This window comes from Columba livia, chromosome 11 (genome assembly GCF_036013475.1).
Source record: "Columba livia isolate bColLiv1 breed racing homer chromosome 11, bColLiv1.pat.W.v2, whole genome shotgun sequence".
In the NCBI taxonomy this organism is placed as follows: Eukaryota; Metazoa; Chordata; class Aves; order Columbiformes; family Columbidae; genus Columba; species Columba livia.
In genome coordinates this window covers 11,286,304-11,302,915 of record NC_088612.1, presented here as the reverse complement: position 1 = coordinate 11,302,915, position 16,612 = coordinate 11,286,304, and the positions used below count along the sequence as shown (strand labels likewise).

General features: G+C 39.5%; 1 protein-coding gene across 1 annotated transcript in view; it reads right to left on the bottom strand.

Annotated features, from left to right (window-relative positions):
- MAP2K1 (mitogen-activated protein kinase kinase 1) overlaps window positions 1–16,612 on the bottom strand; it is a 35,959-nt gene that overhangs the window by 14,805 nt on the left and 4,542 nt on the right. Inside the window, exons 2-3 of the mRNA XM_005511197.3 lie at window positions 6,832–7,042; window positions 3,998–4,144 (exon numbers count right to left, since the gene is read on the bottom strand). Of these exons, the coding sequence (XP_005511254.1) occupies window positions 3,998–4,144; window positions 6,832–7,042 (358 nt within the window). The remainder of the gene's footprint in view (window positions 1–3,997; window positions 4,145–6,831; window positions 7,043–16,612) is intronic.

Here is a 16,612-nt window from a genome sequence, read left to right as displayed (position 1 = left end):
CAGGACTATAGCCTGAAGACAACTTGGTGAGGAAAAAAGAGTCAGTTTTCATGTTTGATTTAATACTGTTATGGTACATATCTGAAAAAAACAAATCATTCCTCAGTAGGAATCAGTCAGCTTTATGTTTATTTTAAACAAACATTTGGCCAGGAACAACATCCACTCAAATAAACACTTCATACAATGACGCTCAATACTGTTATTTCCATGGTTTAGCTCCTGTTAAGTACTGTCCACAAACAGCTGTAGACCAAGCATTAGGAATTTTACAGATTTCTGTAACTTTCAGACCAATGCAACAACGTGCATTTTCTCCTTGTCACAGCCATCACATGAGAGTCTCTCCTCCTCCAAAGACAGAGCAAGGAGGACTGAAGGAGTGTAGAAGATTTTGTGAGCCTGATTATGGGGATAAAAATTCATTACACTGGAAAAGACCATGTTTTATTCCTAAATGTAACAAGTGCCACTGCCACCCCACAACAACAACTAAACCCAGATCTCTGTTCCCGCAACCCCCGACAAAATCCTGCGCAGGGAAAGTTGGGTTCTCTTAGTTCTGCACATCCAGGGTGACTCTTCCAGCTTCCAAGGACAGAATGTTGATATGGAACAGCTCTCAAAATACCAAAACAGGAAAAAAATGTTTTTAAAGTTTTCAGGGTAAGTAACAGCCTTGCTAATCTTATTAGCTTAGATAAATTGAATGCATGCACATGCATCCCCAGCAAAGTCAAATATATTCCTCTGTTGCTAAGGGCTTCTGAGAAGGAACACTGTAAAAAATTATATTTAGCAACTGATTCAACAATATGCTTGTGCATAAGTTCTAGATCCTCTAGAATAGAGGACATAAAATCAAAATAATAAATTAGAAAGTTATCTCTCGAATTAAAAAACAATATCCTGTTGTCTGGATCTGCATTTGACACCTCCCAGTACTCAAGACAAAAATCCAGCTTGAGAAAGTAATGACCTTCTGCCTTCACCCATCCTTTGGAAGTCTTCATCACCATTTATACATGTAAAGAAAAAAGCTAGAATCTATGCCAAGTTTTATTATTTGAGGAGTAAAATCTAAAACCGTTATGAGAAGGAAAGTGTATAAATACTTATTTAGTCATGTATTTTTTCTAAAAACCACACCCACATACTCCACACTCAATTAAAAATATACCAACAGAAAAAAAAAAAGTCTATATAAATCCCCTGTATAACCAGCCCGCATTTCTGGGCAGCTGCCTAAGCTGAGACACCAGTATATTAACAGATTTCATACAGAAAAACACTTTTTCCCTTCCCCAAGGACTAGATCCAACCCTGGGACAGGCTGAACATGATTCACTTGCCTCGTGTTGGCTGCAACGTTCAGTGTCTTTCAAGAGCAGTTTCCCGTCCTTTTGCCTGTTAACTACCTGCTGCTAAGCAAAGTTATGTATTTGATTTTGAATTTATGTGCCTAAAAATATAAACCACTTCAATCTTCAAGTTCAGCCTCCAACTTTTTGTTCATATTCATACTTAAGTTTTGTAACACGCTGCTAAAAATAAGAATTTTGACTGGCAATAAGTGAAAGAAAGATAAGTACAGAAAAAGACAGTGGAGATTCTCATCTGATCTTTTATCCAGAACAAGACCAAAAACTTCCACCTAATGATCCACATTAAGCCAACAGCTTAATGGCTTAATTAAGACTACAATTTCAATAATCCACCTTTTCTATTTCATATCCTACTGATCAATTGTTCTGTGTGTTAAATCTTGTATCCAGGCTGACTTAGCTCAGATTCAGCCCTGAAAAACCAGATCTTGCACTGCCTTCCCTTAAATTGAAGAGATTTCTGCTGTCAGATAGGTCATTCCCTGTGTAGGAATTTACAAACCCTGATCACTCCTGTTAATTTTCCTCATTGATAAATAAACCGAGATTCCTTAGGCCTTTTATTTCTCCATGTAATTCTATAAGGCCACCATCTCTCCTGCAGCATGTGTCAACGCACACACTCTTAGCAACTGCAGATGTGCACATTGGTGACATTTAATGATGTACTGTGAAACAATGCCCAGACAGTCATTTTTTAAAATCTGTTTTCTTCATATTTTTCATTATTGTTTTCAATTTTGAGAAACTAACTTTACAATTCCCAATAGTCATTTGTTTTTTGAGGTATGCACGCTTTCCATTCAGCCAGCACATGCTTAAAAACTGCATCATGATCGCTCGTTCCTAGGCAACCATCGATTTCTTCTAAAAAATTCCCTAAGACTAGACCAGCATTAAAACAACCCCATGTACTTTCCAGAAAAAAAAAAACTAAGGTTTCTCTCTGACGTTCTGTCAGGGAAATAATAAAAAGGTCTTTAGATTTATTGTATTTCAGACTATTAAAAACATCCTCTACTAAGCGAGGAAAAAAACCTGACCGACCTGTAATTAAAATTACAGAAAATTTACTTTTAGGGTTTGTTTCCATATGGTTAGAGAAAGGCAAACAGATGTCAAGAAGAGTGTGTACTTTTCTATTAAAATGAAACGCAGTTAAAAATATTTTTGGTATTAAAAGAAGTTGTTGTATTGAGTTTGCATGGCAAGGTTGTGGTAATGGGGGGGGCTACATGGGTGGGATCTCTGAGAAGCTGCTAGAAGCTTCCACCATGTCTGATAAAGCAAATTCCAACTGGTTCCAAGACAGATCCACCGCTCACCAGGGCTCAGCCTCTGGGATAACATAGTTAACGGAGAAAAAAAACAATGAGAGAAACCACTCTGCAGACACCAAGGTCAGTAGTGGAGGGAGGAGGTGCTGCAGCCACCAGAGCAGAGGTTTCCCTCAGCCTGTAATGAAGATCATGGTGAGGAAGGCTGTTCCCTGCAGCCAGGGAGAACACGGTGGAACAGATCTCCACCTGCAGCCAGGGAGATCCATGGTGGAGCAGATCTCCACCTGCAGCCCCACGCCAGAGCAGGTGATGCCCAGAGGAGGCTGTGACCTCATGGGAAGCCCACGCTGGAGCAGGTTGTGACTCCGTGGAAGGGACACATGCCGGAGCAGCTCATGGAGAACTGCAGTCCATGGGAAGGACCCACACTGAAGCAGGGGAAGAACATGAGGAGGAAGGAGCAGGAGAGACAACACGTGATGAACTGACCACAATTCCATTCCCTGTCTCCTGTGCCACTTGTGGGAGGAGGCAGAGAAAATCAGGAGTGCAGTTAAGTCCAGGAAGGGAAGAGGAGCAGGAGAAGGTGCTTTAAGACTTAGTTTTTATTTTTTCATTATCCTGCTCTGATTTTGATGAGTAGTAAATTAAACCAATTTCCCCATCTCAAATCTGTTTTGCCCAGGACAATAACTGCTGTGTGATCTCCCTTTCCTCATCTTGACCCTTTCATTGTATTTTCCCTCCCCTGTCCAGCTGAGGAGGGGGGTGACTGAGCAGTTTTGGTGAGTGCCAGATGTCCAGCCAGGGTCAACCCACCACAGGTATATTAGATCCTTCTGGCCTTGTTCATTTCATGTGCACTAGTGTTTGTAATTGTGTTTTCTGTAAAATTGTGGAGGGGGAAACAAAAAAGAGACAAAATATGGATTCATCTAAAGACTAAACTAGATTCTCATCATCATAGCTACCAAGGACTGTACAGCTGTAGTATGGGAGTGATCTGGTCCATTCTGCATAAAAACAAAACTAAACCCAAACCAGAACAAGTAGCAGAACTGGGTCAATGTTTTTCAACACCACAGATCATGGATAAAGGAGAAGCAAACTGTACATCTTACACCTCTACAGAGAAGCAGATATTGGAGAAGGGGATAAAACAGATCATATCAACCCCAACCTCAGATTTGCAGAGCAAATCTGAAATACAGTATTTGATTATTTTTTAGTGCAGAAAGGTCTACTTCGTTAACTTACGTCCTGTCGACACACTGGTTTTGCATTAATGGTCTGTTAATAACTTCAGACTAAGACAGTTCTATACGTACTTACCATATGCTCCATGCAAATGCTGATTTCTCCATCACTGTAAAAAGCTCCATAAAAGCCCACTATGTATGGAGAGTTGCACTCGTGTAGAACTTGCAGCTCACGGATGATCTGGTTTCGAATAGCCGGCTTGATCTCTAGATGAATTAACTGTAAAATAACCCACTCTTATTATTTTCTTAGAGGCAGAGGGCCATTTAGAGGGAACGGCTTGTTCAGAGAGGTTTTCAATAGGTGGCTGGATAAAGCCCTGAGTAGTCTTGTATCAGATCGCTCCAGGCAGCTCAGACTACGTGACCTCCCGAGGCCCCTTCCAACCAGAATTATTCCATGACTTAACTGTAAAGTAATCCATCCTCATTTTCTTAGTGGCAAAGGGAAAAGAAGACACTACAATACAACATGAGAAAACTGAAACATCAGTACCCATGAAAGATACCAGATTTAGAGCAAAAGAAAGGGAAGTTATCCCTAAAATAAACTCTATTATGTAAACCAAGAAAGGTTTTCCATGTTACCCAAGCATTCTGCCTCCACATCATCTCAAAGAGAACATCCAAACCCTTTTAACTATTTCCTGTTAAAAATGGCCAAAAAGTTCCTATTTTGGCAAGGTGTTAATGAATGACAGCTATTAAGGCATAATCTATTGAAAGTACCGACAATGTAAATAACATCTAGGGCACTAACTTTTTAAATTTAATAACAAATCAGCAGCGACATTTCATGGATTACAAAAAGTTACAAGGAAGCAACAAGTTTACCAAGGGGACTTCTTCTAAGAGGATACATTTTCATATTTGAAAGCTACAGGAGCAATAGGAACATTCCAAATGAGTTGTAGATAATTTCTTCCTTCAATTCAAAATTCAACCAAAAGAAACTTTCAAACATCTATTACAAAACAGATGAGATTGTACAGTTTCTCAACTCAGAAGGACAAAAACCCCTATTATTTTATCAAGAATTCAAATTCTGATTATGACAAGAAACTAAATTACCAAAATTCCTAAACATACAATTGCAATAACATTATTTTGAGATACTCCTCACAGCATAAGAGATTATTCAAGACAAGTTATTTATGCTACAAAACATGGGATTTCTATCTCTTCACAAAATACTCATCCACCAGAAAAATTTTGTTCCAGCACATTTTCTTCATGTATCTGTTTCCTTCCCATCATTTAGAAACTGAAGCTCTTTATGCTGAAGAAAAGCCATGAACAAACATCTAAAGGAAACGTGTCAGAGCCAAACTGACTCAGAAGCAGCTGCTGAAAAATATCTGCACAGGTGTTTGTGAAGCATTAGTGGAAGAAACAAGCTGAACCTCACATTAAAAACTCCCCAAACTGAATCTAAATGCAAGGGGGAGACTGTAAAATACTCTGTGCCGCTAGACTGTTTCTCTCATACAAACAAGAAGTCTGTTTCTTTTGTGAAAGAGAAGACTAAGAGACATTAGTCAATATATGAAAGAAAAATTGCAGTTCAGAAAACATCTCAGTTGCCCCAAATATTAATGAATTGCAGCAGCATTTCCTGTTAAACCCACAATAGGTGGAAAAAAACAAAACAAAACAATCAATTAAATTTATTTAGTTGAAGGAAACTTCAGAGATTTGTGTGTTTTGTAATTCTCCCCCCTCAGAAGCAGGCATTTTTCTTTGCTTCTCTCCCAGCCGCCAGTGCACTGAGCACAATTACTCTTAAAAGTGTCAGTACAATCACATTTTCCTTTAGTTTGGCTGAAGATGACAGTGGACTCTTCTTACAAAAACCACCAAAACTGAAGTCTTGCAACTTGTCAATTTAAAAAACTGAAGTTTTCAGTGTAGTGTAATAATGGGATCTGGGATTTGAGCGTGATCTGTGTTTTATCCCTCTCCAAGGCCAGGCTCTGTTTCCCAATCCTGCCATCCCACCCACTGCAGTACAAGGAACCTTTTCCTGGAAGAAAAATGGCACAAGGTGCCCAAACAGAAACAACTGGGCAGTATCACAGATGCATCTCCCTTTCTGTATTTGGTTCCCAGGGATATTGAGAGGAAATGAAAGCTCCTCACATAAACCAAATGAGAACTGAAACATCAAGTCAGTTCCATTAACAACAAAACTCAGTTGTCTTATAAACTAGGTCACAACTGCTAATGGTTGTAAAGCAGAAAGCCGAATTCTTGAAAAATACTCTTGCCAGAAGAACAAGAAGAAGCCACCTGCACCCCATGATGAAACTATAAAACAGGAGATGTCACTGTACTCCAGTGTATTCCCTCATTCTCAGTTTTTGGAGTTCTCATGTTTTTCAGTATCATTCAGAGGCCCTTTTCTGATCTGCAGCTGAGAAGGAAGATCTTAGGACAGGTTATATCTTTTCCATTCCTCTAAACTTATGGCCCAGAATACAGCATATTGTCACTTTTCCCTACCGTATACCTTTCAGTAACGTTTGGGCCTTCGACTTGTGAGTGAGCCCACCACATTTTCTTTACAAGATATATAGCCAGCTGAAGAGACCATAATTGTCAAAATGGGAAAGGAAAAAAAAAGGTGGGGGGGGGGGGGGTGCAGGCAATAATTAATGCCTATCCTTTCATTATAAACACATGGGACACTATTTAAAAAAAAATACCACCACACCTGGGAAGTTTAAGATAAGCAAATGCCATCTTTCCTATTTTTTTGAAACACATCAGCTTCTCTGAAAGTTTGCATAGAAAAGTCTTTTGTGTGTGTTTCAACACCACTTACTCCTCCAAATGAAGTCACTATATTTTATAAGACAACCTCCTTAATAAAAATCATCCCTAAGTTCCTGTTTTTAAGGCACGCACCTTTCTTGCCATTATGAGACCAGAAGGCTTGTGAGACACTTTGAAGACCACACCACCGTTCCCTGCTCCCAGCTCACTGATCTTCTCAAAATCATCATCCTTCAGCTCTCCAACTTTCTGTTTCTGGGTAAGAAAAGCTTCAAGGCGCTTTCGTTGCTGTTCATCCAACTCTAGTTCTTCCAGCTTCTTCTGAAGTGCTTCCAAATTTGTCCTGCACAGCAGAGAAAGAACAGATGATTATTAAGCTGTCTGAGCTTACCCAGCAGTGGTGCAAGAGGAAAAGCACTGAGGTCAGAGATTAAACCCACTACATTTTTGCACCTATATCCATTATATAGAAGGACCTGACTTGTACAGTCATCCCCACAAGAGACAGATCTTATTGTAACTGATTTAAGTAAGCAGTATTTTATTCCAGATAAAACAATGACATAAACAAAGAGATGATAGCCAGCTTCCCCATCTTTGATGTTCCGCCCAAATTCACACATGTTAAGTTTCGCTACCTGCAGGAGCGGCTTAATGACTCAGCAGATCTCCTGAATCACAGCATATCATTCCACACTATTTTTAGTCTCGCATTTTCAAGGATTGTGTTGTAATCTCCTACAGAGTTTGTCTAAATGTTTTACCTACTTCAGAAGCTTTTTATTTATATATCAGTACAAAGTCAGCACACACAGCCAAACATACATTAAAAATACAGCCACTGGAAATACAATTTTTTTTTATGTTTCACTGCAGAAAAGAAACAGCCCAAAGGTTTCAAGCTAGATTTGTCTTTTGTTTAAACACCCATCTACTAGAAATCTAGGTTTAACATGATCAAGCAATACAAAATAGAAATACAAAACTTTAAACAGCAGTTAAATTTGGCACTACAAACAAGTTCTGTCTCTCAGTAAGATTCTTTTTTAATAACTTCAGATCCCATGAAAGTGCTTCATTCCAATAATATAACAACTTAAAGGATCATTTAAAATTCCCGGTTTCCAACTGCAACAATAAGTTGCTGCAAGAGTAAATATTTAACAGCAAATACCTGATTTGTTTAGCCAAATTTAATGTCATGCTCCCAGGGATACAGTGTTGCTACGATGAAAAGGCTGAGGAACAGAATCTACTTCTTCAGAGCCTAAGCCACTTCCCATTAAAAAAACTAAGTTTTCGCCAATAATTCAGAAAGCTATTTTTATTTATCATTCATAAAGTGTCCACTTTCGAAACATGCTGTACAAAGTGACATTATCCGAACACCCTGCAAGGTGCCGGACAGTTGAGAATATATAAGGTTGACTCTTCAAGAAGCAACAACAAATAACACTCAGACTCAACAGAACGACAGAATTGTGAGATGAAACCCTCAATGCCCTCCCAGGCAGGATAACAAGCTTGGTCTGACTCCATGTAAGGTTTAACTGAGGTGAATAAAAATAATATAAATATTCACAGCTCTTCCTTACTACACGATGACTCTGACAGTTCAAGCAATGACACACTCCTACTTCATTTATCAGTTTAAATATGTTGGACAGGATGCAATTGTTAAGCTAACTTAGGAAGTGATAATGCTTAGAAGAATTAAACAGAGGAAGCAGAACGAGCCCTTTGATGGAAAGGTGAGTTCTGGTCAGTCTGTTACTCTGACACTTTAATTGTTCAAGTATGAGATTACCAGGCAATGCTTGGGAGCAAGTTTCACCAAACACTCACGCTGGGCCAGTGTAGTTTGTCAGTGCTGCTTGAAACCAGAACAGAACTGATGTCTTTCATTCTGGTCCTTTGCTTGAAGCACTAAATATTAATCAATTTCAAATGTAAATAGATAAATTTAAAAAAAAAAAAAATATAGGATTTATGTCATTGAAATTGTCGGTGGTGATCTACTCCCGGTATTTCTAACAGGCAGGACTTGAGCAGTTTCAGTTTTGAACTTGAACTACTGTAAGAAAACTACCCCCTGACTGATAACTATGACTGCTATCTGGACCCTCACCACAGAAAAGCATCCAGCCAGGCTGCAGTGCGAAGCACAGACCAAAACAGGTGGAAAAGTACATAACTGCATATGAAGTTCTACAAATTAAACTAAACCAACACATACAAAAAACAGAAAAGGGAATATTTAAGTCAGTTCATCACTAGGACACCACAAAAATGTTAAGGAGGCTTTGGTAGCTAAAAGTAGCAGCACACTACTGTGCTCACATCTGCCTCCAGAAGGAGCACTAGTAGTTACTTAATCTTATATAAAACTTTAATTCAGAGACAAAGATTCCTATTAAAATTCATCACCATTACCTGCTGCAGTCTTGGAGCTGTGTTTTCACTGTCAAAGCACTACGCCTTTGCCAGAGGGGAAATGATCAAACCACCTCAGCACTCCACTGTTTCAAGCACTACTCTAAAGCAACAGGTTATCATTTAATTTATCGTGATCAGTTTTAAAGCCAAGCACATACTAAACATACTGCACCAGGGAAAGAATCCAGCTTTCGTAACGTGATCATCTGAATGAAGCCACAGGGAGGTCAGTGCTGTTTTCTCCATTTGTTAAAGAGACGGTGTAATTTCACAGAATGCTATCAATAAATATATTTTTACTTGGCTAGCAGAAATGGATAAATATGGATAAATAAGCTGTATAACTAGCAGATGACACCACAGCAGAAAATCTGCTTACTTCAGATACAATTATTACAAGATCTCCCTCTTCCAGACTAAATGGAAAGCTAAAAAACAAAAATATATACACTCAGGGCAAGTTTTGGGGAGAATTGTTTGTTTGTTTACTCCCTCCAAGTACATCACCAGGTACCAGGTGCTCTAGACGGGGAATTATCTCCATCCACACTTGATCAGGTAGGATCCTTTCTATTAAGTCAACATTACTTCTTCCTTTTTACTCAAGGAATATGCTGACAGTACAGCATCCTCCGAGTCACGCAGCACTTCTGTCACTTCAAAAGTTTAAAAAGAATGCAAAACAGAACTTCAGAGTGTGATCTCCTACCAAATACACACAACCACACCCACCTCCCCCCAAAACAGCGACCGTCTGATGCGCACAGAGAAACTCCTCCGTTACTGCAACTTGCACTTTGCAAAAGGCCCATTTTAGAGACCAGAAGACAACAGCAACAGGACACCCTGGGGAACACACATCCACTCCTTCTGCAGACAGATTGTGGAATTTCAGAGGTGAGAAAGGTTTTCCAAGGAGGATCACAGAGATACTGGGAGCTTTTCAGACTCAATGCCACCGCACCTAAATGGAAGCTCATCTCGGACTTTCAGAATTGCCTCATGTATCCCAGTCTCTCACCTCCCAACAATGGCCAAAAATGGATGATTCAAAAAAAATAATACTGGGTGGCAATAACAACAAAAGAAAGAGCACAGCAACACCTCTAGTTACTGTTGGATTAAATATTTGTTCTCTGTTCCCAAGGATGCACGTGGCATTATCCACAAACTCCTGAATGGACAAGATGTGTCACAGATGCCATCACTCCATCAGGTTCCCAGGTCACTTTTTTAGCCCATAATACTTTTCGTTTTGAGTCTGGTCGCAGGTTTCCTCACATTACCTTTCTTTTTAAATATCAGAGCCCCCATGATTTATAACCACTGTAAACATGTGCCTATAACACCGCAGATACATATTACTGAGTTAGGAGACACAGAGCAAACCTCAATTTCCTACACACAGGTTGGGCAGGGAAGAATAACAGATTCTTCTGAGTGCTCTCCCCCTGTACACAAAAATGGGCAGATGGCAAGAGGAGACTCCTCAGTTCACGCTTTTAGGGGCAACCACCCCAGCACTGAAGAAAGCGCTCCTGGAAGAGATGCCTTAACATCTTATGGCATTTTTTTTAATTCACATTAGTAAGAAGTTAATCAGATATTTAGTCCTAAAGGCTGAATTAAAGCTGTACTCAAGCCTAAGAGAGAAAAAAAAGAAAAAAAAAAGGTAGAAGAAAAAAGAAGTCTGACAGTCTTTGAACAACTATTTGACAAATTACTGTTAAAGTTATTACTATCAGCTTTGCAAGCGGAACAATTAGCGTGAGTGAAAGCATAAAGAAGTACATTCACTTTCAGATCTCCTGTCACATGAGGACACAGCTCGGGGGTTGTTTTCCAGAACAGTGACAGTGACGCTTTCCCCAAGCCCACACACCTGTCAGAGAAGGCAGGAGGCAGCTCGCTCACTGCTTCACTGCCACCAACAGCCTCGACCAGGGAGCTGAAATCAGCATTAGGAACACAAAGATATTCTGCAGTTTTGAAACGACAGACTACTATTTTGCATGACTGTGCCAAACCTGGGCAATCAGACAAATTTCTACTTAGCTTTTGCTTTAACAAAGAATAGTTCACATGGAAGATAAAAGTAACTGCAGTAGCCACATAGCTCACAGCACAGGTGTGTCTGTCTGGGCTCACTCCAGTGCAGCCTCTCAAATCCTGCAGTTAAACCAACAACTCACAAAGATCCAAACTCACTGTAAGTGCAAAGGAGCCTTGTTTGGGAAAAAACACACTCTCGCAATTCCTGCTTATTTTCAATTCTTGCAACATGTTAGAGGTGCATCATAAATTACCCTTTAGGTGGGATATATGATTGCCCAACACACCTGCTTATTTCTAGCATGAACTTCAACATCAGAAAATACCATTCCACTTTCATCACGCAACAGACACAGTCGGGTGTATTCTGAGGTTTAATACTGCCAGAAAAAGATTACCCAGTAAGAATAAGAGGCAGACTATCAGATGAAAATCTATTTCTTAGTCAAAGTATGTAAAACTAAACCATTAGAGAAGTATTGTTCTGTCCAAAAAGTATCCTGCTAGACTAATTCAATGGAAGAATTGTCACTTCTGTAAATCTGAAAGCCTCAAATTTTAAAAAGAAAACATGCGATATGACTTCAAGTCTCCTACCAAGGGAACAACTTAACTTCAAAAACTCCTTATATGTTGAGCTGGTGGGCAGGAACCTTTGCTTTAAGCTTCCTCCCTCTTTTTCTTTAGCCCAACCAATATCCCACTGAACATTTCAAGACTATTTTTTTTTTTAAATAAGCCAAAGCACACCAAGCAACATGTTTGAATTGAAGACAGAGCTTCAAGAGAGTAAAGCCACAGACACAAGCAGTGGCACAAATGGGCAGATAGCGGATTTGTGCCATGGGTGCCTCCTCCCATCAGGTTTTTTGGCAGCTGCTCCAGCCCCACTCCAGTTCCAGCCCTTTCTCCCACTGGCAGCAGCTGCCAGTGACACTCAGACACCCCGCTCGCATATTTAGCTCTATGGCAAAACAATCTAACTGTTGTTTGGCTTTTTTTTCCTTATTCTTCCCCCAACAGTTAAAAGGCTTCCTCAGGAATTACTGTAGCATTGAATTCACATTCTGCCTTCTCAAATATATTCAAGAATAGAATCTCCAGAACCAGAAACCCAAGTTTTGGATCTCCCTTTCATAAATATTTGTGCATCTACCACTGATTTTTCCTAGCCAGCACTACACACAACCAGAGGGCAATTAACACTGCCTTATGAACAGAAAAAGGAATTTATCATGTATTTAAAACACAATACAGAGGATAAATAGAAGTTATAAAATTCTGATCATCAGCCAACATGTATTTACACAAGTCCTGCTTTTCCATTGTTTTATGCCTCTGAACTACGAGTTAAATTTAATGATAAAACCAAGGGGTAAATACATGCAATAGTAACGGTAACAGTATCTTCACAATTCCCTTATGTCATAGATACACAGCCTTTGAGAGACACTACAATAATAAAAAGATGAAGTTACAGTACTGGTTTACAAGGCCCATGAAAAAGCCAGGATTAGAACTGAGATGCCTTCTGTGCAAGAGCTGACAAGGAGAAGCACAAATTTCACCAAAGCTGCAGTTAACGCATCAGAGACCAGGGAAGAATTGCCAGAATGTACAGATGAAAACATACCAAAAAACCTCACAACTGGGATTGAGAGAAAGCTCTGGAAGGTTTAGATCTTGCCTACATTTCAAATGGATAGAGTGTATAACACAGAACACTTGGCAGTATAGCCATTCAGTGGGAGAAGTCAGTAATTTTTACTTAATAGATGTATAGACTGTATACATATAGAAATATTCACATATTAATACATACATATTTATATCCAGACAGAATATTTCCCCCCAAACAATGCATTCTGTGATTGCTATATTTGCTACATTGAATCTGCTGACTCATCTTCCGACCACATTGCAAAAAGTTCTAGAAAAGCACAGAACAATGCTGAGTTGTAAAAAAAACACTGAAAGAAAGATTTGTTGCCAGGAAGTTTTAATGCTTTAAAAACCCATAAATAGATTTTTAAGATGATATTTGTTCATCCAAAGAATCCCACACTGCTGCAATATCTCTGTCCTAGTTCTCAGGCTGCAGAAAAGTAAAATAATCTGCTTCCATTCTTACTCCTTTTGCATGTGTCACCCACTTTGTCCTTCCATCTGCTGGATGCCAGGGAGGTGACCCAATCCAGGCGAAAGCCAGAAGGTAGAAGTTCTGCTGAAATCCACTCTCCTGTTCTCCAGACAAAACTCAGGATGACAACAGCTTCTCAACAGATGTTCGTGCAGATACTGAGCAGCAAATTGTCTTTCCCAGTTGTTCAGTTCCTGTGGGCACTGACTGGCAGAAAGCCTTGAGCATCCATTCCAAAGTGCAGCTGAGATTTTGTCTAAGTAATACTGAACATATATCAAATCAGAAATTATCTGATTACTAATTTCTAGAAACGCATTAGTAAGTCTTCAGAAAAAAAAACAACCCACAACATTCCTTCCGTTAAAAAAATAATTAAGAAGTCTTCGGAAGAAAGAATCTGCTTCCCTCAAATTCAACAAGCTGGAAACTAATGTTGCCAACTAATGTTGCTTCCTCAAAGAGACATTTTTGTGTTTTGGCACTGGAATCCATTCACTTTATAAAGCCCAGTCAATCCCCAGGGCAATGATGGGAGAACAAACGCAGCTGTAAATAGGGTAACACAGGCAAGGAGGGGTGGGGAGGAAGCTTTTTGACTGGAAAATTTAGAACTTAATCATTTAAAGGGAACATCTAGGTTTAGCATACATAAAATTACTTTATCAGTTCATTTCCAAACATTTCTCCTGTATACATTGAAACATTAATACCCACTCAAAAACTGGCTGATGTATTTCCTGTCCTATGTAAATACCCCACAACTTTCATCTTGCCGGGTGGTTTTTGTTTGTTGTTTTGTTGTTTGTTTGTTGTTTTTTTTCAGTTAGTGCTGAAGCAAAGACCTTTTGCCCAGATCAACAACAGTAGCACTGTTGTTATGCCAAATAAATAATTCAAGTGCATATTGGGTTTCCTTAGTTCATTTTTTTAAGCCTTCCTTGGCTACTGGGTAACACTGGAAGGTCTCAGAGGTAATCTGTCCCTCTCCAGACAGACCTGAGACTATGCAATTAAAAGATCTGCTACTCAGAAATGGTTGTAATTACTGAATTTCAATGTATCTCAATAGTTTCTCTCAGGCTCTGAGTATACAGTCATTTAATCCTGCAAAGCCTGGGCTGCTGCCAGAGGAGGTGGCTCTGCCTCATTCTGCCCCCAGCCATTCATTCCTAAGTAACCAACACAGGCAACAGATCCATTTAAAAATTAACTAAAAAGTACAGCAAAATTTCAGCTGGAGTATTTCCATGATTAAGTTCACCGTGCAACTACATCAGTGCTGCCCTCCAAAAATTAATCTGGGCTTCTCTGGTGAGTCCATTCTCCATCAGATCAGGATGCACATCTGACTCACCAGAGCCAACACAGGAAAAGAAGGATTAGGATGACCCGGGCACGGCGAGGACAGGACTTCAAAGGCAGCAGGATCTTGTACATGCTGAACTGGGAAATCACACCTCCATAATTATCTGCAGAACTGGTGTTGTAAAGGACAGAAAAGTGGCTGGATCCGTATCTGCAGCCTGCACTTCCCTCACCTTTGCTCCCACTGGAACGCAACATCTGTTTTTAGAGCCTGTTTTTATTTAACTCTCCTAAACTGATTTATGCATTTTGATCAAAGGCATCATTATAATAACTAAAGTATGCCTCCATTACTGTCATTACATTTAAATATAAGCGCAAGCACATAACAAGACTCGGTAGTTACTGTCACCTCAGTATTAAGCATCTTAAAATATTTCCTATGTCCATAAACTAAAAGCTGCCTATTAAGACCAGCACAAGTAAATTTGCCACTTGCATTAACTTCTGTACTAGCAGTGCACACTTAGTTATAAGTATTTTCAGTATACACATCAGAAATAATATAAGAAGTTAGTAAGGGGATACAGGCTCTTAATTTCCACTATTAGAACACACGTTCTGTTAGCTTTAAGTATTATTAAAATGCTATTTCTTACTCAATAAAGGACAATGCCAGGCTCACGCACATTTAAATAAAATGCTATGAGTACGTTTTAATCTAAATGTGGAAAATACAGGGAATAACAAAAAGCTCACCGTTTTCTTGGAATTACAAAGCATTTATGATTGCCTCCCTAAAATGCATTCTCTCACACCACATGTATTTGTAAGCTTGGTTAATCCTTTATTAGTAAGGGATGAAAATCAAAGTTTCTGATTTTTTTTTCTTAAAAATATTGATAAGCTTGCAGTAATTCCACATACAAATCCAATGCAACTGCTATTTGTCCACATCAGTCATAAAATTCCAGGACCTAATCTTCCAGACCACCACACACAGGCACAAAGCTCCCCTAAAGTCCAAGAAATTCCACAGAGGGGCTGCTCCTCCTCAGAGACTTTGTGGGTTTAGAAACAAAGGCGGGAAAAAAAAAAGTCCCCCCAGAACACCGGCAGAAGCGACCCAGCAAGCATTAAAATTAACAACTCCTGAAAATCTTCCTTCCGTTTCTTCTAAACTCGCCTCCAACAAAACAGACAAATCCTCTCAGAACAAGGTCTATTGGAAACAGCCCAGTCGTTCTGCTGCACCCTCCTGCTGCTTCATTTTACAATGCAAATTTGGGGGGGGGAAGAACACCACACCAAAAAACCAACCCAACACAAACCCATACTACAGGTGATGGGAGATCTGCCTTTCTCCTCCTACAAAGCCCAAAGTGAGTTCCCTTGAGAAAGGCATTGAAAAATATGAAAACTGCAAGATGCCTGGTAAGCAAGCAACAGTTTATTTTGCAAATTGTAATACAAGCTGAAGCTAAAACCAGTTTTGCACAATTCCCAAATTATCCTTTGACTATCAAATACGGGCAGGTGTACTCAGAGGTCATGCCAGCTATTCAGAGGCTTCCTTAAATGCAATTTGAACAGAATAAACAGCAAGAAACAACACAAAAAAAGATCACAAATTAATACTGCAGTTTTTAGCCTATGCCTGGAATTTGCCAGTCGTCCATTTCTACAAAGCTCCTCTTTGGTTTGAACAGTTCTAAGGCACAGATGTACTATAATTAAGACTTTTTTTTTGAAGAAAAAGAGAAAACCCAGAACTGCTCATCATGGGCGCCAGGCCCACCAGTCATAGCAGCATCACACCTGCTGAGCCCTTTACCACCCCCACTTGTCTTCAGACTCTCAGGCCGTACCCTTAAAAACAATACAGTTCCTAAGCTGAAAAGACCTATAGACAGAATCTTCTTTAACTCCTCTCAAAGACCTAGTTCTTCACAGCATATTCAAGATTCAAATTCCATT